This window comes from Parasteatoda tepidariorum, chromosome 3 (assembly GCF_043381705.1).
Source record: "Parasteatoda tepidariorum isolate YZ-2023 chromosome 3, CAS_Ptep_4.0, whole genome shotgun sequence".
Lineage (NCBI taxonomy): Eukaryota > Metazoa > Arthropoda > Arachnida > Araneae > Theridiidae > Parasteatoda > Parasteatoda tepidariorum.
Window position 1 is genome coordinate 56820415 of NC_092206.1, and position 24522 is coordinate 56844936.

The following is a 24522-nucleotide window of genomic DNA, read 5'->3' on the forward strand; positions in this document are numbered from 1 at the left end:
AATAATGTAAAAGCTTAATTTCTGTAAACTGTTTACCATTTACAGATCTTGTTCGTATGGCACAATTATCTTCACTCATTTGGGAACCTTCATTATAAGTCTAAAGACAGAAATTATCCTTGTAAATATTATTTAGAATTTTCTTGTACTCATGATTATGCATTTAAATCTTTGGTGCAAAAGTTTTTTCTGCAAAAAGTGTCTAAATTTACAGTCTCAGAAAATCTCTTCATAATGTTTATGTGAAAAGTTTGTTACTTATGAAATATGCTATTTGAGCAATATTTGTCTTGTTTGAGCAGTGTTTAGACTAACATAAAAATTTATTTTGTTAGTCTGTTAAGCAACTAACAATAGTAATAGGTTAGGATGATTAAATTTTTATGAGGCATATTAGCTAAATTTTTTGTCCACACTAATTTGAAACTTATGTATCTCTGTGCATATGATAAAATATTTGTTGAAAAATCTAAGTTTCAATCTATAGCGTGTAATTTAATTTTTGCCTTAAGTCACTATCACTAAACATTCCTTATATTATTAGTTTCTTAAGGTTACTTTTTATGTTAATCTTAGTCATATGATAGCCAAAACATATAGTTACAGCCTTAAAATTTGTTTTGAATGCTAGACTAAATAATCTAAGCAAGTTTTACCATTTACCAAGAATAAAATATAGATTATTGTAGAACATTTTAAATGATACTCCAGTTATGATTTTTAAGTATAATAATTTAAATATTTCTGTTGCCTTTTCTTTATTCTCTGCTTAACAAAATTAGTTTCAAGATCAATTTCTAGCCTTAGTTTCTATACTTGTTATTCAGAAAATCATATTTCTTATAAAATATTTATTAGTTTGTTTTTAAAATTTAATTGTTCTGATAAATTTACCATTTGAAGCATAAGTAATTATTACATTTGTGTGACATTATTTTCAACTTTAATTGGTTACAACAATTTTATTTAAAGGCGCACCTTTATACACAAAGGGATATGAAATGAACTGAGACTAATATTTACAGAATACAAGAATACTTATTCTTGTGTAGCATCTAATAAGAGTTTTTCGTAGAAAGTAATCTAACTAACCGGCAGTCGGACTGATACTGGTTAATAACTTGACTCTTGTAATATACGTAATAAGAGTTTTTTTACAAAGAAGTAATGTGACTGAATACAGTGTGAAGCCTCATTCTTGTAGCATATGCAATAATAGTTTTTCCCATAGAAGTGACACAACTAAACAGTCTCATGTTCAAATGGGTGAGAAACCTTTTTCCTGTAATATATGTAATAGAAGTTTTTCACAAAGAGGTAATCTGATAAGACACAGTCATGTTCATACGTATGAGAAACCTTATTCTTGTAGTATATGTAACAAGAGTTTTATACAAAGAAGTGATCTGACTATACACAATCGTGTTCACACTGGTGAGAAACCTTTTTCCTGTAGCATATGTGATAAGAGTTTTTCAAAAAGAGGTCATCTGACTAGACACAGTCATATTCATACAAATGAGAAACCTTATTCTTGTAGTATATGTAACAAGAGTTTTATACGAAGAAGTCAATTGACTAAACACAATCGTGTTCACACTGGTGATAAACCTTTTTCCTGTAATATATGTAATAAAAGTTTTCCACAGAGAAGATATCTGACTAATCACAGTTATGTTCATACTGGTGAGAAACCTTTTTTCTGTAGTATATGTACCCAAAGTTTTTCAAGCCGATTTTATCTGACTGAACACAGTCGTGTTCACACTGGTGAGAAACCTTTTTCCTGTAGTATATGTAATAAGAGTTTTTCACTAAGAAATACTCTAACTATGCACAATCGTGTTCACACTGGTGAGAAATGTTTTTCCTGTAATATATGTAATAAGAGTTTTTCAAAATTAAGTGATTTGACTAAACACAGTTATTTTCATACTGGTGAGAAACCTTATTCTTGTAGTATATGCAACAAGAGTTTTTTACAAAGACGACAATTGACTAAACACAGTCGTGTTCACACTGGTGAGAAACCTTTTTCCTGTAGTGTATGTTATAAGAGTTTTTCACAAAGAAGTAGTCTGACTAGACACAGTCATGTTCATACTGGTTTGAAGCCTCATCTATGTAATATATGTCATAAGAATTTTTCAGAAAGAAATCATCTGACTCAGCATTATCGTGTTCATACTGGGGAGAAACCTTATTCTTGTAGTATATGTAATAAGAGTTTTTCACATCGAAGTTCTCTGACTAAACACTGTTATGTTCATACCAATGAGAAACCTTATTCTTGTAGTATATGTAATAAGAATTTTTCACGTCGGAGTCTTCTGAATAAACACAATATCGTTCACACTGGTGAGAAACCTTTTTCCTGCAGTATATGTAATAAGAGTTTTTCATTAAAAAATACTCTAACTATACACAATCGTGTTCACACTGGTGAGAAACCTTATTCTTGTAGTATATGTAATAAGAGTTTTTCACATAGAATTTGTCTGACTAAGCATTTTCGTGTTCATACTAGTGAGAAACCTGAATCTTGTAGTTAACTCTTAAAGTTTATCTCTGTAAAGGAATTTTATGCTCACTTTTCTGTTCATACTACTGACTAACTTTATTTTTTGTAAGTTTATTCACATAATGTTTAAGTGCTAGTATAACCTGTTTATAAGTATAATATAATGTTCATAAGAATTGTATAACCTGATAAATAAACCTGTTCATGAAGTTTCATAGATAACTATTTTAACTGTTTGCGAATTTATCCAGAGCAACTACTACTAATTAAAAGTAAGGTACCAATTTTTTAAATTTGTAATTCAGTTGGACAGAGCTGGTATTCAATATCATGGGGCTTAGAAATGTGAGAAATAGTGATTTTACTGACTATCGTCTGAATGTTAGCCTTTCTGGCTTCTGAATCGTTAACTCCTTTTTGTTTGGAAGCAAACCATTGTATTCTTTTCATGCTTAATGCCTGCATATTTCACTATTAAAATATATTGTTTCTGATTCAAATTAAGGGTTGCAATTTGAAAAATATGGTTCCAATTTGACGTTAAATAGTCAGGATCATCAATTTTAATTTCACTTTTTGCCTATTTAGCTATACCTTAAAAACTTAAAAGCAAATGGATTGTATGTCATGATACTTCACAGGAAGACAAAAGCTCTCGAGATCTAGCAAAGTACTTATCATGACAAAAGTGAAATTGACATAAAAGGACTTCAGACTGTTTTTCTGACTAAACTATTGGGACCATTTTTTGTTTATGTCCTCGAAAAGAACTTATTACAATTAATATTTCACTTGAGTTTTCTCAAAATTGTCAGGGAACTGCATGGACAAGTGGAACTTAAGGCATGGCTTTTCATTTTAAGAGATCCAATAATTTAATTATCAGATGAGAAACTTACACTGAATGCATTAATTATAAACAATATTTCAGAGGAAATTTGACTGAAATTTTTTTAAATTCATGTTGGCCACTCTTGCCCCCCCCTGTTCTCAGCATCCCCCCTTTTCTCCTACTTATTATGACAATCATATAATATCAATTTAAGAAAACATTTTGAATCTGGTTAATGATATATCTTTAGGTAGGTCTTTTCAAGACAAACTGAAAAAATTTAAAAAATTATTTGTTAGTTTCAAATCTAAAAATTTTATACGCGTGTTACAAAAAATGAATAAAATTATTGGTTTTTTTATAGGCACATATGCTATGTCTTTAAGAATTACTTCAGTAAATACAGGGTCCTTAAAATATAGCTATATTTTAAAAAAGATCCATTTTTTAATAGTCTGCTTACTGAAACTTCTGATCAAAATGAGAGGAAAATCTATGTATTCATATTGTCATGTAATCATATATGACAAAACAATCATGATGCAAGACTATTTTTTTTAATATTCCAAAGCAATATAAGAAAAAATCATGAAACTTTTTTTCCTAAAATTTTTTTTTTAATGGCTTGTTTTGACAATGAATTTTATTTTCTTCGGATTTTAAAGTGAAAAATAAAAAGAGGCAAAAAAAATAAAATTTATGTAGTTTTACGTGTAGTGTTTTCTCATCTTGTTCCAGTTTTATTTCTCTGGATTTAAATTGAAATTGTTATGTTTGAAACGGAAAATAAAATTATTCAATTAATAAACAGAAATATTTAAATTTTGAAGAAATGATGAAAACAGAAAAATTATCACGATTATATAAATTATTGTTGGTGTATAAAGGTTTTTTTATATGGTTCATTTTAAATAAGAGAGAGAAAGAAATTGTGTAACGAATTTGGTGTTTCAGCTCTGTTCTATATAATGTGGTTATCATAAAAGTAAAGAATAAAATGGTAAATTTAAAAAATAAGTAAAGTTTCAGAGGTACAATGCATTCTCAATCATTTAAATAAGAGAGAGAAAGAAATTGTGTAATGAATTTGGTGTTTCAGCTCTGTTCTATATAATGTGGTTATTATAAAAGTAAAGAATAAAATGGTAAATTTAAAAAATCAGTAAAGTTTCAGAGTTCATACAATGCATTCTCAATCATATTATTTTAGTGCTTTTAGAATTAACAGTTCTTCGGTAATTTTTATATATTTTGTTTTTAAGTATTTGAACTACAATGAAAGCAAAAGACTTGAAATTAATTTTAATAAAATAAAGATAATGCTGATTAAGAATAGATGTTAGAATGTCCCTCTTAAAAGCACAAAGAATCCTCGTAAATACAGAAACAAATTTTTTATTTCAAAGAATTTTATTTATTATTCTTCATTAACTGAAAAACCATGACTTATTCAAAATGAAATAATTTATGACTTATTTTAAATGAAACAATGTTAATAGTTTTTTTTTATTTAATTAAAAAAGTTTTTTTTTTATTGAACCAAATGGGATTTTTTTTTTTAATAAAAATAAAAGTTTCATTTCCTGTTTGAATAGAAGCTTGCATTTCATTCTTGAATAAAAACAAAGTTGTTTAAAAAAATTCGAAAACTCGCTTTACAATTTAAAAAAAAATGTTATATTCATAATTATAAACTAATAAAAAAATTTATACACAAACAATAAACGGTAAAATCAGGAACTAAGGCACTATATAAATTAACTTGATATGCGAACATAATAGAAACAATTATTATTCGAACAATTATAAAAAAAAACAATTCTAACAGTTAATAAATACACAGTTGCAAAAGTATTAAATGATTTAATGAAAATATTGGCTTACCTCCTTCGAAACCTATTTTATGTTTTCCAGTTATTCGAAGAAAAACTTTATTAAGAATGAGAATTATTTATAGTACGATTTATATCAAAAAGTTTAAATTATTTTTATGTTGTAAGTAATTTATCAAACTGATGAAGAAAAAAAATCTTCATTAAAGCAATTAAACAAAATATCAAGCTTTAATTTAAAATAGATAATTTAAATAATGCAATTAAAACAGCAAAAAAAAAAAAAGAGGAAATTTAACGGAATGTTTATGAATATTTTTCTAAGAGAAAGTCTCATCACAAAATGGCCAGAGAAAATGTCAACCAGATTTTCCCCAGTTCAGATCCCTTAGCTTAAAGCATCTGTTTTCTTAGAAAATTTAGATAATTGCTTTCTTGAAACAATTTATTATCAAGAGAGATATCCAAATAAAACATGGTTCTGTCCATATCTGACATTTTAAAAAGAGAACAAAGGAGCCCAGGGCCATAAAAATGATAAAGGCTATTTAAGAGGGAAAGACTTTTTCCCAAAGTGTAAAATGAGGTGACTGTTTATGAGGAATTTAACTAAGGATATTCTTTGCGGGAGGCCAAGGGGTCGAAAATCAAGGGAGACTTTGGAACAAATTTTTATCAGTGAAGAGTGCATTTTATTACTTTTTCCAGGGAAGGCTGAAGGAGAAGAATTTTTTTTAGTTTTCTAAACATTTGATTTGTTTTAGTGCGTTTTTTGGTGTATTTTGTTTTTAAAAATGTTTCTTTCTTTTAACTATATAGAAAGTTATCATATGTAAAATAAAAAGTGTTCGCTTTGTGAAAATAAAGTTTTAAAAGTTGGAAAAAAGTTTTTTTTTTCTTCTAAAAATAATAATTTAACTTCATTTTTATGAATGTCTAAATATCAGAAGGAGTGAGCACGTAATTAACTCCTCAATTAAATTTCTGAGGAAAATAAGGCTTTTAATTTTGAAAATATGCAAAAGCAGAAAGAAAAAAAAAGATTTTTTCTTTCCAAAATTACCAATTTAACTTGACTTTATTTTCGCAAATGCCTAACTTTCAGAAGGAGCGAAGCACATTATTCACTCCCTCAATGAAATTTAAGATGAAAATAAGGTTTACAACATCAAAAATAACTTCAAAGTTGATTTAATGTTACAGAATGTCTAAATTTCAGAAGAGGCGAAGCACATTATTTACTCCTTTACTTCAATTTTAGAGGAAAATAAAGTTTTCAACTTGGAAAATCGCTTCAAAGTTGAAAAAAAAAAAGATTTTTTTTTCTCTCTATTTCAAATTTTACTTGATTCTATTTTAGTGAATGTCTAAATTTTAGAAGGGATGAAACACATTATTCGTCCCTCAATTAAATTTCAGAAGAAAATAAGATTTTCAATTTGAAAAATAACTTTAAAGTTGAAAAAATTTTTTTTTCTTTTTAAAATAACTTTTTTTTTTTTAATTTGACTTTGTCTTCGCGGATGCCTAAATTTCAAAAGGGGGGTGAAGCATATTATTCGCCCCCTCTATTCAATTTCAGAATAAAACATGGTTTTCAATTTCAAAAATAACTTCATTTTAACTTGATTTTATTTTCGCGAATGTCTGAATTTCAGAAGGGCGACGTTCATTATTCGCCCCCTTAATTAAATTTCCGAAGAAAATTAGGTGATTGGTTTTAAAAATATCTTCGAAGTTAAGAATTTTTTTTTTCTTTTCTAAAATAACTTTTTATTTTTAATTTAACGTTATTTTCACGAGTGCCTAAATTCCAGACGGAGAGAAGCACATTATTTGCCCCCTCAATTATTAAAGTAAAATCAAGTTTCCGATTTCGGAAATAACTTCAAGGTAGGAAAAAAAACTTTTTTTTATCTGAAATTACAACTTTAACTTGACTTCATTTTCCTAAATGTTTAAATTTCTGAAAGAACGAAGCACATTATTCGCTCCCTCAATTAAATTTTAGAAGAAAATATGGTTTTCTAATTCAAAAATAATTTCAAAGTTGAAAAAAAAGTTTTTTTCTTTCTAAAATTGCAATTCAAGTTGACTTTATTTTAATGAATGTCTAAATTTCAAAAGGGGCGAAGCACATTATTTGCATCCTTACTTTAATTTCAGAGGAAAATTAAGTTTTCTACTTGGAAAATCGACTCAAAGTTGGAAATTTTTTTTCCTTCTCTATATCTAATTTTTGTCAAGTTAACTTGATTTTATTTTTGTGAATTTCTAAATTTCAGAAGAGGCGAAACACATAATTTGAATTTCAATTAAGTTTCAGAGAAAAATAAAGTTTTATTTTTGAAATCCTCTTGAATTTTGGAATCCTTTTGAATTCCTTCTTTTAAACTTGTCTTGACTTAATGGGATGTCTTAATTTCAGAAGGTGTGAAGTGCATTATTCGCCCTCTCAATTATTTCAAGACTAAAATAATGTTTAGATTTGAGGAGGAGCGAAACATATTATTTCGTCCTCTCACTTAAATTTCAGAGGGGGCGACTGCCCCCCCCCCAGTTGGCAAGCCACTGCCTTCGAAAAATTATATCTCAGATACCAAGTAGCATTTCCTAAATCATAAAACACAGATCGCAATTCTAGGAACCCATATTCCAAATTTTAATTCTTTAAATTCATTTCCTTATTCTCAAGTTCATCCTCAGATTCAAAGTCAAGTTTTTAATAAAACCGATCCAAAACTCCAGTTCCCAAATCTCAATTTTGAAATCCCATTTAAAAATCTAAATCTTCAAATCTTAGCTCGCAAAAGCTAAATCTTAAATTCAAATTTTTCTAAAAAAATTCCAATTTTTTATTATCAAAATCCAATTTCACAAAATCCAATTCCCAAGTACTAACTCTCATCTACGAAACAAAATTTCGTCCTGGAATTAATAACGCAGTTCATTTTTATGAGAAAAATTATTTTAGAGTTTTTAGAAATATGTTTCATAGTAATGCCATTTGATGAAAACGACGCCGATGTTTTAATTTTTCCCAACGCTTTTTTATTTTGGTTTGTTTATAATTTATTTTTAAATATCAGCAGGACTCTCGTAATATATTTTTTGTCATATTGTTCTCAACATAATTTTTTGAAAATAATTTTCAAAATCAAGATCGAAACTTACTAAATTTTACTAGAGAAAGAGATGCCATGGATGGGTAAAGAACTCAGCTTATCGCCGTTTTCAGTTTTTATCGATGGACCATTTTCATTTTGATCTGAAGAAAGTTTCAAACTGAAGTTAAAGTTATTAATTTATAATATTATCTATTTGAAAACTAGATTTTTTTTAAATAGAATCCTTTGAGAAGCAGAAATAAGTAACCGGAAGCGTTCGTATTGATTATTCAAAAATAAAGTTTCAATCAAAATTATTAAGTTTACTAGATAACTAGTATAGTATTCCATTGTTAAACCTGTGGTTAAAGGAATTCTTTTTCTTTCCCCCCTCTTTAGGTTAAATCTGCTCAAGATTTTCTCGAAGCGTGAAACAAAAATCAAAGCATTTAATCTATAATGTCTGATCCTGTTGTTTATATTACACGAATTGAGTCAATTAGTTCTGCTCATAGATTACACAGGTTTATGATTAATTATTTTATTAAAATATGCATTTTTTACCGTGTTTTTTTTGGGGCCGAAAGTTTTAAGGTCTTTAATTTCTAGTCAGTACACTTGTTGGAATTATTTTTATTCATTTACATTTTACTCCAGCTGTGTGCGTAGTTGTTAAAAAAAAGACTGGAAATTTCTTTAGTGAAGCTTTTAACTGTATAGATTCTCTAACAATAATTTCACGAGTAATTTTTGCAATTTAAATATATTGTCACCTAATTTTAAAGGGTTGTGACGCTTAAAACATTTTAAATATTCTATGTTCATTATTTTATTTTTGATACTTATGACTTTTATTCTAACAAAATATATTGTTAGTTTGATGATATATATTGTTGGTTTTAATGACACTTAACAATCCAGGCTTGTGAGCCATTGATCATTGCAAATTAAGTCTGGAAGGGGCACTGCTAGGGTGAATGTGCGACTTAGCTTAACTTCAATGGTATTTACTTCTAAAACACTTGTTTTAAGCGTGTTTGAAACATTTAAGGAAAAAAATATGTGTGAAGTGTAAATTTTTTAAAATTTCCTATGTTTTTTGATTTTTTAAATTAATTGAAAATGCAGAGCTTTTCCTAGGAATAAAAAATGCAAGGTGCTTCTTCACAGAAAAGCGAATTTTGAGTTTTGAAAGGACACTCACTTACTACCATTAAAATTTATTGAAATGTGAATCAATTTTATTAATTTTAATTTGATCTTCAGTTTTTTGATTACCTTCTTATATTATTTTATGTGTATATTTCATAAAGTACCTAATTCTCACTCATTATCAAAATAACAAAAAAATTTGAAGTTTTGAAAAATAGTTTTTTTTCTTCAAATGGCAGGCACTGAATTTGAATATTTGCCTATGAAGATGCCGGAATTGTTACTCATTTAGCGTTACCCAGTGGGCACCTGTGAACCAAAGTCACGGAGGTGAGCAACATTGCCACAAACCTGTTTATAGGGTAGGCCACATTCACACACATAACAGAGGGCAGCACAAAGAGAGAGTAACATCCATGCCCAGACCGGGATACGANCGGAATTGTTACTCATTTAGCGTTACCCAGTGGGCACCTGTGAACCAAAGTCACGGAGGTGAGCAACATTGCCCACGCCACACTGCCACAAACCTGTTTATAGGGTGGGCCACATTCACACACATAACAGAGGGCAGCACAAAAGGAAGATTAACATCCATGCCCAGACCGGGATTCGAACCCCCAGCCGATGGCTTCCAATAGCCAAATAAATAAATAAACTATAAAAAAAAAAGGATTTATTTATAAGCAACTTGAAATCCTTTTTTATATTTTAAATTAAAATTATAAGAAAATAAATATTTTAATGTGCATTTTTAAATAAAACATATTTATTAAAAAATAATGGTAAAATTTAAAATCACTAAAAAACTTAATAATATACCCCCTAAATAAAGGATATGAATTTCTCTGGGATCTAATACCATGCAAAATTTAACTATATAACTAGTTAACATAAAAAGAAATTTTACATAAGTGAAGAAATGAAATTAAGAAATAAAGTTCAATAATTTTCAATAACTAAATAAATAAGAAATGGACTTTTCATTGTAACAACAGAAAAGCAAACTTTTCATCAAAAAAATAAAATAAAAAGGCAATGTTTTTAAGGGATAACAACTTATTTTTATAAAGAGGGCATATTTATAACAACCAAAGGGCATGTAAGGCGTGTCACCCTTCTAAAGTGCTTAGGATGAACAACAGAATAAATCTTATTTTTTGTCCAGTAACAGTCCAATAATAGTCTTACCAGTTGTTTTCTGCCTTTACCTAAAAAATAAAAAATCTTAAAGTTTTTTGTTATTTCTTTTACTTTTCAACTATAAACTTCAATTATATAAACTATAAATACATTATAACTTTCAATATTTATGTAATTTTCTGATCTACTTTTTTTTATTTTATCGAATGATATGGCAATTAAAAAACAAAATTCAGAAAGCTATGAAGTATAATGATATCAAATAGTCTTGACAAATGCCCACTTTTTGGCAAATATTGAGGACCCATGCTTCAAAAAGACTCTTTAACAATAGAAGAACAATAGCGTTGGCTGAACCCTGAATTAGTGACCAAAATTATAAATTACTAGACGAATCTAGCCCCATTCTTTCCCTATATGTTTGATGAAATTGATAGGATTGCTGAGCAAAAAGGAAACAGCAGCAATACCCACTGCTGAAACATTAAACATTTAACTTATGAAGAATTAGAAAAACTAAAATATACTGACATTTTCCCATTATTTTAGTGGTTATGCCTATCAAAAGATATTGATGAAATTGTCCTTGTTATTACTAAACTGTTACATGCAGTTGCATTATTAGAACAAATGTTCTCAATGTTTGGTACACAGTAAAATAAGGAACTGTTTAGATGTTGCTAGGGCTACAAAGTTTGAAACAGTATTCCATCTAAATAAATAATTTCCTTTTATATTAATAAAATAAATATGTTTTAAAATAAAGTTCTTTCATAGTTAAAAAAAAATAAAAATTAAAAAAAAGCCTGTAATTTTAACTGTTAAATTTTAAATAAAATCTATTGACTAGTTTCAGTAGAATTCTAGGATGTTGCATTTTTAAATTGTAGGCCAACATTTAAGCCAATATTTCAAGAGAAAGCAACCAAATTTGTTTCAATAAAAGTATGCCTATCCAAAAGAAATGGGGTATTGGGTTCATAAATTGCTTAATGTATTTTAAGCAGATCTTCCATTCACTTAAAATAGCATTTTAATATGGAATGAACTTTCAATGATTAAAAATTATTTGACATAATTGTTTTCATTTTATTTTGTTGATTGTGCATTATTAAAAAATAATGTCACTAATTCATTACATTGAATGATGTATATCTGCTAGTAATTATATAAAGTTGTCTGTTTGAAAATAGACAAGTACTAACAATATATGCTACTAACAATAATTAATTTTAAGCAAGTAACAATATATGCTTAAAATTAATTATTGTTATTTTATATCCAGAGTTGAGATTAATTTTTGTTATTTAATATCTAGAGCTGAAATTAATTTTTTAAATTTTATATCTAGCATTTCAACCCTATAGCAACATTTAAAGTGCTTGTAAAATATCAATTATGTTTCCAAATTTTTTAAGAATTTCATGAGTACTTTTGAAATTTTGGCCATTGAAAATTTTTTTCATCATAGTCTAAATAAGTAAGCTGAAGTTTTTATTTTGTTATTGTTTATAATACTTGTTATTATTTTATTTTGTTTGTTTATATACTTGTTATTTAAAAACAATAATTAATCATATTTTTCTTTTAACTATATGATCTTAATATACATGAATTAAGAAAGATATCTTGTTTTATAGCAAAGATTTAAGTTCTGAGGGAAACAAATCCTTGTTTGGAAAATGCAACAATCCTAATGGACATGGACATAATTATAAAGGTAAAATTTTAATAGTTAAGTGTTAAAATTGAAAATTAGGACTATTAACCAATTTCTTTAAAATTTTAAAAGATGAAATGTTTCAAAAATTTTTATTTTTAGTTGAAGTCACAGTGAAAGGAAAGGTAAGTACATAAATTGAAATCTTAATGATGATGTATATTTTAAACTTATTATGAAATAAAATGTTAGAAATAAATGTAACTTTTATAATTTTTTTTTGTAGTTTCATTATAATTTTGTCTAATATCGATTAGTATCTAATTATATTTTTAACAATTCCTTATAGTATATCACATTTCAATTTTATACTTTAAATTGAAGTTGATTTTGTGATAATTGATATGATTAGTTTTGCTGCTCATTAACTTCCAAATAAAGGAGACTTTTTTTTTGTGCTGTTTAAAAATAAAGAAAAACATAAATAATGTTATGCAATCAGATTTATCATTGTTTCAATCCTAATATAATTCAGCCCCTTTTACAGTGATCAGACACAAAATAAATTCTGTGCTTTAACATTAATGAAGGTGTTTCATCATAGTACCAAAATTATCCTATGACTTTCATTAAATTTGTCATTATGTATGGTTTTTATTTATAGTTTCAAATTTATTTACTCAATTCTTGTTCTAAATATTTATGATTTTTGTTACATGACTTATGCTTTTTTAATAATTTTTACTTTTATCTAAACTAATTTTTGTCTAACTTTATTTTTGTCTTATATGAATGTTAGTTTTCCTTCATCCTTCACTTTTTTGTCATTTTAGTTGGCAAAATTAATATTCTTATTGATAAAATTATTATGAAGATTTAACAGTACATTGCTTCCTTTATGATGTGTTTAAAAACCTATCAGATTATTATGAGGGGTTTTCATCCTTTTCTTTTTGTTTAATTTAAGAAAATTCTTCTCTAAATGGCATTGTTTTTGAAGCAATTGTTCTTAATTGATGGAATTTTTTTAAAGCTTCTCAGAACATAGTTATGAAATAATTTATGTAAATTTTTTGTTGCAATATATATATAAAACCACTTACCATAATTTGCGCACCTAATCTATGACAAATAATGACCAATAAAAGAAAATTTAAAAATTGTAAAATTGAAAATTTTTTTCACGTGATATTGAATGCAAAACTTTTAATACTTTTTCATAAATAGTGTTAAATTTTGTTTGAACCAAGATTTAAGCATTACATCTAATTAATATTTTGTGACAAATGAGTGATTCAGAATACTATATAGATAATTTATGAATAGATTTTTTATTAATATGTTAAAATAGGTGGATTGCTTTTACTATATCACTAATACATTTGTCTGAATGGTTTTTCTATTAATACTCTTGAATTAAATTTTAGAAAAAAAATATCTTCATAATTTTTCATACATAAAAATAAATGTTTTGTAGCATTTATTAAAAGTTAATTAAAAAGTAATAGGTAAAGCACATGTTCATCTGAAATTTAATATGTAAATAGCAAGTGGCAATATGCAAATTTGCAAGACAAATTATCAAGTCCATAGTCATACAAAATAGAACTTTAAATTTGTTAAAATTAAAAAAATAAAGAAAAAACTTAATTTAAAGTGATTTATATCCTCAAAACTAAAAAGATGGTAAGTGTCATTTCCATCTAAATTAAATTAAAATTAAGGAAAAAAAAATTTCAGCTGCAACTAGAAATAGGAATTCATACTAAATTTTTTTCACTATGCAAAATATGTTGCACAAATTTTTAATTAAATTTTAAATATATATTTATAAAATTGTTTTGGACTCAGTAAATACCTGATATATATATAATAGTAGCAAATACCTGATATATATATATAATAGCAGCAAATTACTTATATCTATATTTTTTTACAAAATTTTAGAACTATTTTATAAATAAATAAAAGATCTATTTTATAAAGCGGCAAGAGCTATTGTTCTTGGTACTACTTAAAGATGATATTTTATTATAGTTTACTGGAAAAAATTTTAATCTTTTTTTTGCATGAAAAAAAAATGTTAAATCATTTATCTCTCACAATTAAAAAGATGAATGGAGGAAGAAAAAAGACTTAGATGAAAACTACTATAAGTGAATATTAATCTCTATTAAGTCTCATTAATGAATTATGTAACTGGTATGAATTCACTTTTCCATGATTGATCTAATTATAAAATTTTTTTAAAATATGTATGCTATTAGTCAATATTAATTTCTATCAATGAACTTTCACCTATGCACAATGTTAACTGATTCAATTATGCTTGAATTTTAACTATTTCTTTACTCTTTGCTGTTTTTTTTTTCCTTCCTTAAACTTTGTTATCTTTCATCATTCATAATTTAACAAACAAAGGTTTTTCACAATTTATTATTTGTCTTAAGCAGAAACAAGTTTATTCTGAATGCAATTTTATTTCTGAAACTCAAAATTTTTTTTTTAATCATCTGATATTTTAAGGATTTAAAAAATTTTGCCTTTTTGTTGTTTAAATTACAAAAGGTCTTTTTGCTTTATTTACCATGCATTTAGTTCTATTAAATGTATTTCAGAACAAAGTATCTGAATTCTGAAAATTTCTATAAGCCACTGTGGTCCTTGTATTCTTTTGAACAAAGCAAGGAATTGTAAAAAATAGATTTTTAAAATGCCTCTTTGCATACCTGATTATCCTCTCCTCCATTCTATCTTGCTTAGTAAAAATAACAAACTTTGGAGCTGGCCATTTTTTAAAATTTGCATGGTTGGTAGAAAAAATAAAAATTCGAAATGTTGTAAGCTTTCACTCTGTTAGAGAGATCTTCTGAAATCTGGGGTATCTGCAAAAACTATTGCTTTAGAGCTGTTAAAAGTATAGCTAGTGGCAGTAGTTTTGTGTATTTTTTTAATAAATGTAGTATATGTCCTTGGATTAATCAGTTTTCACTTTGGACTATAATATTTGTCTAAAATTCTGTAATGGGTTTTTATTTATGCGGAAGAAGGGGTAGGTAGTAGAACTCCTTCCCATCTGGCTTTCTTGTTATGCATCCTATTCTTACACCAGAGACAGAGTAGTAGGGAGTCTACTGTATATTTCTCTATGTGAAATTATTCAAAAGTATGATGTAATTAATTCTACATAAAATTTTAATCTAAGATAACTTGTTTTTTTGTTGCTCTACATCATTCATATAAATTTTATAAGTTTAACTTGTTTTTTTTTTTAATTTCCTTTTGATGAAAAAAAAATTTAATAATGCATTTACAAATTGTTTTTCATATGTTTCAAATTCTTTTGAAATTATTGCATTTATCTTTCAACATGCCTAATTATGCTTTTCATAGTAACCTCAACTTTTATCACATAAATAACATAGATCAATCTCTCATTTTTTCTTGTATATGTTGGTTGATCGTCGATATAACAAACACCTACCACCATTTCTATCCTTGTAATTTTGATTATAATGAATTAAGTTATGTAGAACATATGATCACCCAGAAAATGATCTTTTATGTTTCCCCCTCTAAATATGAGTGTTATTAAGTAGTTACAATTACTTTACTAATTTGTTTTAATAGAAGATAAAATGTCGCATTTTATAAAAAAATTGAACTCCTAAAGAAAAAGTTATTTATTTTTTCCCTTTTCTGTTTTTTTAAATGTTGATTATTTGCTTAATGGGAAAATTTTATTTTTCTCTTCTCCTAATCAATCTTAATTCGTTAAGTTTTTGCTGTCTTTTTAATCAATATTTGATAGATTAAAATTGTAGTAAGACTTAATTATTTATTTATAGGTGGATAAAGTTACTGGCATGGTTATTAATATTGAAGATCTAAAAAACATTATGAAAGTAAATATTTTTTATTTGTATCAAATTATTTCTTTTCAAGTAAATAAATTTAAAAAGTGATTTTATTTTAATATTTCTATTTATATTTCCTAATTATATATTTTATGTTTAAAGTGTGTTAAAAAGGTTTTTGTGTTATTATCTATCAGACTTTATTTTACAGACAGTCCACCCATTTCAATTTCAAGTCCATCCATTACAGATCAGCTAGTTGTCATTCTTTATATCTACACATAGACATAGAACTTTCAAGAAGTTGTAACATTTACATTTAAAACTTAACTAGATATAGCTGATTTTAAAACCAGCATTTCATACAAGATTGTGATTTTTTTAAACACTATTTTCTGTTAAAAATAAATCTTTTTGATAATTGAATCAGTTTATAGAAAATTTTGCTTAATTTATTATAAAAAACTGTGGATATGAATTGTTCAATATTTTTCTATTAATGGTATGAAAGTTTTATTTTAGTTTATAAATTCTCTTGCCAAACTTAAAATACATTTTTTTTAAAAATTTATTTTCTTAACATGACTATTTTAAGTTTTGATTTGAGAATCCTTTAATTTTCAGATCTAATTAAAAAGGTAAAGCAATTTATATTCGCTATTACTACTGTCATAATCGCCCCTTTTTTAGTGCAGTATGCAATATTTAAAAAATAGCATTGAGGAATACAAAATTCATAGAAAAGGTCTTAGTACAGTGTGGGGAAATTAGTTATGTGTTTAAAAATTGTATGTTAAAAAATGAGAAATAAATAGTTACAGTAACAACTGAAAGAATAGAATTGAAAAGCTTGAATTTCAGATCAATACATACTTTTAAAAAACTATGCCAGTTTTGCATTAATTCTAAGTAGAATTTGGATTAGTTCTAGTTTCAAAAATGGTGTTAATTTTTCAAAGTTTATATAATTTTCTTAAAGAGATGTTCTAACTATGTATGATCTTACATAGATTTCTAATTATTTAATTTTATATCTATTTTACCTTTTTAACAAAACAGATTAGCATTAGATTTATCATTACAAAGAGTTCCTTTTTCACAAGCTGGGACACCTTAATTATGTTGACAATTTCGTTAACTCAGAGGTTATTTTGAAATCTAAAACATATGCTTTAACATCTTTGACTGCATTTTTAGCTGCTAACTATTTTCCCCTTGGAATATTCATTTTATTTTACTTCTTTCAAGCTAAGTAAAACTTAGTTTTCAAGCCTGTGAAATTGTGCAGGTAATTATTTGTTTATAGATGCACTTATTCTGTGATAAATTGTAAGAAATAGCAGATAGGAGCATTAATGGATACTCTCTGCTTTCAGATCTTTATAATATCAAGGATATCAATGTTGTTAAAAGCCCTATAATTAAAAATACATCTTAAAGCAGGGTTGCATATTTGTGGGGCCTATATTTACTGAATCTGTTTTAGTGGATGAAAAAGACACAAAATAACGACATTATTTTGTGGTATTAAAAATACATAAAATAAATTAATTTTGCTGACGTATTACAATACTTTTAAGCTAAACTTATAGTTTTTTAAAAAAATAGATTAATGTAATTAAATGTGTTTTTCTTCCTCCAGTGCAAGTAAATTATTATTAATTTTTTATTGTGATAAGAACTGTATATTACTTATAAAACTGGACTGGAAATAGATAGAAAGTAAAATGATATTAACAATGCTACATAAGATGGAATAATTTTTAAAAATCACTTCCTTTAAGTTATTTAACTTAACTATGTATATTTAAATTTTCAATGTGAAATAATAATCATGCATTTACTTATTCATGAGATTTGATATTGGTGTACTAAACTAAACTAATAAACTCAACTGAATTGATATACTAAACTGAGCTTTTAGTTTTAAAGAAAAATAGATTAATGTGATAAAATATGTTTTTCTTCTTCTAGTGCAAGTAAATTATCTATTTTTCATTGTGATAATAACTGTATTACTTATAAAAATGGACTACAAATAGTAAGTAAAATAATGTTAACAATGCAACGTAAGATGGGATAATCTTTAAATATCAATTCCTACAAGCTATAAAACTTAACTACATATATTAAAATTTTTAATGTGAAATGTCAATCATACATTTTACCATAACCCTTTTTTTGGGTAGTAACATTGTTTAAAATTTCTTATGCATTTTTTTAAAATTTCACTCAATAATTTCAATTAAAAAAAAAAAGAATTCCTTTGATACAGTAATTTTTTTTATTTACAGATGTATGTAATAGAGCCATTGGATCATAAAAATTTAGATTTGGATGTTCCATATTTTGAGAATGTTGTGAGGTACTTTTTCATTTATTAAAAAAAAAAGAAGAATATGACAGGGCCTTCACTGAAGTTAGTATTTTAAAATAATTATTTTAGCATCTCACAAGCTATATATATATATACATATATATAGTATAAATAGTACTCTCAGATATAAATAACAGTCATCTAAATAGTGTTCTCTTATAATAAAAAATATCACTCAAGGAAAAAGAAATCTTAAGAAAATAGAGAATATACAGTGTTCTGTAAAAACTGCCCTAAATGTGTGTGTTTTTTTTTATAATCTTATCATAAATGAATACAAAAAAGCATATATATTGTGTGATGCAAATCATTATTCAAAATAAAGACGTTATTGAAATCTGACTAATAAAAGTACAAGAAGAAAGCAAATTTAATAAACAACAAGACCTCTTCGATTACATCAGGAAATAGAGGAATTGAAAAATTATTATTCGGAGTATTCTTGATTTATTTTCTTTAATTAAAAAAAAAAATGAAATGTATTATTTAAATTAGATTTTTCTATTTAATAATTTTGATATATTTTATTTTAAAAAACTGAAACTGCAGTTTAAAATTATTCAAATTTTATAATTATAATTGGAATATCATGAAATATAAATTATAACAATACATATCGTGTTAAGAATTGTATTATAGTAGATGATACATGTGTTTTTCAAGTTTGAATTTTCATATTTGATTACTTTCTTTAGAGAGTCTTAATGCACCAATTCAATCAACAGTCCATGTTGTTTTCTTGCCAGTTATCTATGGTTTTCTCAGATACTAGCATTTACTGTAAGCTTTTTTTTTCACTTATTATTTTTCCAAACCATTTCCACATGGTTTTCAGAATTCCTATATCTGAAATATATAACCCTTGAATTTCGAATTTGAGTAATCACTTTCTAGTGAGAGAAATTCATGACTCGACTATTCCAATCATATTTAAAAATATTAAGAGCAATAATTTTTTTAGAATAGGCGCCTTTTATAAAATTAGCTGTTCTAGCAGAATCGCTTTCTAGCTGGTTTATTTTTGTCACCAGTGGAGGCCCTGACATTGTTATCAAGTGATTTTTGTGTCTAATGATAAATTTGTAATTCTTTTACAGCACAACTGAAAATCTGTGTGTTTTCATATGGAAGCAGTTATCAAAGCATTTACCACCTGGAATGCTTCATTGTGTAAAAATCCATGAAACAGATAAAAATGTTGTAAAATTTTACGGCCAATTCGATTCATGAAGTAACTGTTCTTAATCTCGTTATATTTATATTTTATAAAAAATGTTGATTTAAAACTGGCTTTTATTAAAATTGCATTTCATTTAAATGATTGTTTTATTTATCTTAACTGGTAAATTTATTAAGTATTTGGGGTTTAGCAGTGGGGCATATACAAGGAGACAGTGTACCTTCTCTTGTTTTTTGACAACGCCCATTTCATTTGTCAATTTTGCAGTTTTTAATGGATACTAATTGTTTTTATTTATAGTAAGATTTTTTATTTTATTTCTGCCTTTTTTAAATGTTTTGTTACTTTTTAAAGTTGATAACGTAAAAAGTTCAGCATTTCTTACTACTGTTGCTTCACTGCTGCAAACATATTTTACACAAAATGCCAAGGTCACTAAAATTTTTTTAAAATTTATTATTAAGCTTTAAATTATGTTGCAAATTTATATTAAATTCGAAAAACTCTTCTTTATATCAAGTTAGAAAATTCTAAATCAGATCACATGGTATTTTTTTAAAAAAAAAATGGTCACAAAATGTTTTACATTTCCACTTCGAAAAATTTACTACTACAACACTGATAAGTTTCTATGATGCATGTCCTAGAGGCAAGCCAGTAATATTAATACAGTTCCTTAGCCTTGAAATTTCGGACCCAATCTAAAACTCAAAGGAACTCCTGGATCAAGTATTGGGAAAAAAATTATCTTTGTGGAGAACTTGTTGATGGAACTAACCCACATTTACATTACATGGAGAGGAAAACCTTCCACAGTTAGCCTGACGGCAAAGAGATATTTCACATTGTCACTGGTTGGTGCAGAATTCGTATCTACTAGCCATCGCTGGGATTCGATCCCGGTCATCTCCACTGCCCATAAAGGATGTTTTATAAATTTGGGAATGTCCGCGATTCAGCTCTAAGCCGGCTTTGAAAAACACATTTGGGGAAAAAAGCATTTGTATATTTGCTCTCTTCATCTCTGTTCTACTTAACATGCAGACAGCAACTTTAACGTGTGTTGTAATAACTTTGAAAATTAATTTTAAACCATTTTATTTATATGTTACAATGTGAAACAACAGTTATATTTGTTGCACCAATAAGTTGCTTTTATGTTAAACACTTTGGCTTTAATAATATTAATTTTCCGTTAGCATAATTGTATTTTTATCCTATAAAAATATTTAGTAACTTAACAGAACATAGTTAAGAAAACTCTCATAACTCTAATTCATTTTAGAATTAATGTTTTTATATGAACCATTTTATTAATAGAAACAAAGAAAAAATTTTTAATTAACCGAATATTTTGCTAAATTTGCTCACAACTGAATAGGTGGTGCATCTCATCAATAGCAAAATATAAAAACTTTTTCTTCTAATAATTTTTTATGTATAAAAAAATTTGGAATTTTAATTTCTGGACTCAATTTAACAAGCAGAGAAATTTTTTTTTTTATAGCTTAATTCAATTTGAATGAAATAATGGAATGTGAATTAGTTTCATAGATGTTATTAACCCATAACAATCTGGAAATATTTCAAGTTCACTTCCAACCATTGTAATATTTATTATTTAAAAAAAAAGTATAATTAAATCAATTGTAAATAAGACAATAAATTTATTTTAGCTACCAGTTACCTGCATTGGATATAGTAAGTAAAATTGCCATGCTGTTTATATGGCAGCATAGGTTCTGTTGAGAGTTAAATTATATAAAAGCATTTTTTTATGTTCGATTATAATTTTTTTTCTCCAGTATAATTGAAAGAATTTTTTCGGTAAATTGATTTTTTTTTTATTTTAGTATAATTGAAACCACTATAATTAGTTTAGATACATTAAAAAAGAAAAAATTAGTTTGTCTAAAGCTAAGCACTAGTAATAACGATTTTATTAATTTAAAGGCACATTAGTATGCTTTTGAAACAATGTGAATGAATTCAATTTATGTAACAAGTTGAATTATCTTCCAATATTTGGAGGTCTTGTTCTAAGTACAATAAAGTTTGAAGTGGGTCCACTTTGGTGAACCCTGGTAATAAATACAACTATGTTAGTTCTTGCATTATAAATTTTTTATTAAAGCAATGTAAATAATTGGTACTGTCACTGTGGGTATGTGTATATTGGATGATAAGCCTTTATACTATTACTGAGGTCCTTAATACAGTCAAACCCCGCTATAGTGAACTCCCGGATATAGTGACTATCGTGTGAAATCCTGCAAATCTCACCCTCTAAAACACGATGTCTTTCCATCAAGCTTAGGAAGGACGTATGATGCTAAACCTTCATATGTCCGTCCATTTAATGCTCGTGTGCGCTCTCTCATACGAACTTTTGACACGTGTGACGTGCCAACACAATCAATAGATCACCTTCTCATACCACCACATCAGTTTTATTCCCTTTTTAAGTTGTACCGTAAATCTAATGTTGCATCCATCATTTATTAACAAACTATCAATTCTCATCGTCACCAATATTTTGAGTATGTGCCTGTATATACTGACGGATCAAAATCGGCGGGATACGTAGGCTGTGTGTCATCATCGCTGATGATACTTATAGCTACAAGATCCCAGATATTTGTTCCGTCTTCACTGCGGAAGCTGTTGCCATCCTTTTGGCATTGCGGCTGATTTCTTCACGCTCCGAACGCAAGTATTTTATATACTCCGATAGTAAGAGCGTTTTGAACCAGTTAGAAAATTTTCGCAGCGATACTCACCCAGTCTTATGCTTCATTAATCATTTATTAATCTCTCTTCACAAGAAGGGATTTGATATTTCATTTTTCTGGATACCGAGTCACGTCGGTATCCCAGGGAATGAGTTGGCGGATTCTGCAACTACTGAACTAACAATATCTGTACCATTCTCAGACATTAAACTACATGTTCGACAGCTCATCTCGTCCCTTTGGCAACAGCATTGGGATCTTCAAACTCAAAATAAACTTCATAACATCAAACCATATATAGACCCCTTACCTGTATTACGTTTACGTAATGCAGATGTAAAGCTTAATCGTCTCAGAATCGGCCACACATCTTCATCTGTTGTTTGAAGAATCTCCTCCCAAATGCGACTCTTGCAATACTTTACTTACGGTTCATCATATTTTAACCATTTGTCCTTGTTTTAACCAACATCGTCTTAACTGTTTTAATAGCACTATTTTATGTATGAAGGATTTGTTAGATGATATTCATCATCCTAACATTTTCGCATTTCTGCGAGCTATTGGTATTTTATATTGTATATAACTGTTTTATCTGATTTTATTCACTCTTATTTCCTACCCATGAACAGTTTTACCTTTTCTGTGTATTTTATAGAATTACGCATTTTATTGATTTTTATGAACTATTGTCTTGAGATAAACTATTTTATTAGTTTCATTTATTTTATGACAATGAAACTATTGTGTTTCACCATTAGATCTAACTCAACAAACTGTTTGGCGCAGCATATCCTCCTTTGGATCTTGTGCCATAAAACTTCTACATTCAATCCTGAATATAGTGAACGAAATATTCGGTCCAGTGCCTTGCTATACAAGCATAATGTAATTTTTTGTGGATATAGTGAACCAAAAAAGTGAGGAAGTTGGATATAATGAACTTTTTTCTGCCTTCGACTGATTTTTTTCGCAATAATTTTGAAATTTCTACTTCAAAATAAATACATATACCGATTTTGCAAACATCTATAGAGGGGAATGTAGTGATAAGCATTTTTTCCTCTTTACTTCCTTTCCCATCCCTAAACAAACCAAGCAGATGTTTCCAACTCAGGCAGACGATGCATCTATAAGGTGTCAGTGGGATCAATTTCTTTTTTGTCAGATGGAATGAGTAATTATTCAATATTGGTTAAAGGGTTGGACACTAATATGTGTTAAGGCCCTCATTTCACCTCCTTTTTGCTCTCAGTTTAATTGAAAAAAAGCCTGCAAACAAGTGTCTCAAATATAACTAAGCAAGCAGTAAACGTCCTCCTTTGATGATCTGCAGTTAGTAACATATGGAAAAATAGGCAATTAATAATTTCTGCTCGTGAAAAAAATTAGATGGCAGAAAAAAGCAGATCACAAGGATGTTGAAGAAGCTGCAGTCTTCCAGTATCTGGACAAATGTCGGTGAATTTGCCAAGTGATGAAATGAGACTACTTGTATGTGCTCAAATGGCAGGTTAGACAGGTTTGAAAAACGGAATAACAGAAATTCAGGAAAAATTAGCTGAGAGTCGGGAAGTGTTTCCATATCTGATGTTGAGGATTGCTCATCAGCTTAAGATTACTAATTTTTTTCGTATGCAAGACGAAGAGTAATGAAAAATAACAAATTTTTTGCTACTACATAATATTTTTCAGTTACTTATTTGAATAATGTGTAATAAAAGGGAGGAGTTAGGGGTCCATTAGATAAATTGCCTGCGTAACGGATATAGTGAACCAAAATTTCGGTTCCTTGAAGGTTCACTATAGCGGAGTTTGACTTTATTTCAGAAATAGGTTAAATTATTTTCAAAAAAAAGCACGCAACTTCTAGTTCTGATAAAAAGAATGAGAACCCTTTTTATTTTAATTCAAATATTTTCTTTATACTTTGTGTAATCTGACAAGTGAAATTTTTTTTAAAATTAAATTTCAAATAATGCATGCATTTCCAATTGGGCCAGCTTGAAAAAACCTGAGGGGGATTCTTTTTGGCAGGGCTCATCTAGAGTAAAAGAGAGAAACGATTCCCGATTGGTGGAAAGAAAAACGGAGGCGAGAATGGAAAACTCGCCATTGGAATTACACGG

At 27.3% G+C, this 24522-nt stretch overlaps 2 protein-coding genes across 3 annotated transcripts; both read left to right on the forward strand.

The window, feature by feature from the left end:
• Window positions 1-127: 127 nt before the first annotated feature.
• LOC107446480 (zinc finger protein 271) lies at window positions 128-4030 on the forward strand. The gene has a single exon (XM_016061151.3). It carries the CDS (start codon window positions 1263-1265, stop codon window positions 2550-2552), a length of 1290 nt encoding a protein of 429 aa, XP_015916637.2. The 5' UTR covers window positions 128-1262; the 3' UTR covers window positions 2553-4030.
• Window positions 4031-8562: 4532 nt separating this feature from the next.
• On the forward strand, window positions 8563-19799 carry LOC107446481 (6-pyruvoyl tetrahydrobiopterin synthase purple). Of its 2 annotated transcripts, none has more exons than XM_016061152.4 (6): window positions 8563-8816; window positions 12228-12307; window positions 12410-12432; window positions 16096-16152; window positions 18399-18469; window positions 19579-19799. In XM_016061152.4, exons 1-6 carry the CDS (start codon window positions 8752-8754, stop codon window positions 19709-19711), a joined length of 429 nt encoding a protein of 142 aa, XP_015916638.2. In that variant the 5' UTR covers window positions 8563-8751; the 3' UTR covers window positions 19712-19799. The 2 variants fall into 2 exon arrangements, with proteins under 2 accessions (XP_015916638.2, XP_071034767.1); XM_071178666.1 differs by lacking the exon at window positions 8563-8816 and adding an exon at window positions 11997-12067.
• Window positions 19800-24522: the final 4723 nt, after the last annotated feature.

What these genes read in the sequence shown, in the direction of transcription:
- LOC107446480 (XM_016061151.3), top strand. Translation starts at nt 1,263, where the DNA reads ATGGGTGAGAAACCTTTTTCCTGTAATATATGTAATAGAAGTTTTTCA.
- LOC107446481 (XM_016061152.4), top strand. Translation starts at nt 8,752, where the DNA reads ATGTCTGATCCTGTTGTTTATATTACACGAATTGAGTCAATTAGTTCT. An exon ending in ACATGGACATAATTATAAAG is followed by an intron (nt 12,308 to 12,409) that starts GTAAAATTTTAA and finishes TTTTATTTTTAG; the next exon opens with TTGAAGTCACAGTGAAAGGA. An exon ending in ATCTAAAAAACATTATGAAA is followed by an intron (nt 16,153 to 18,398) that starts GTAAATATTTTT and finishes TTTTATTTACAG; the next exon opens with ATGTATGTAATAGAGCCATT.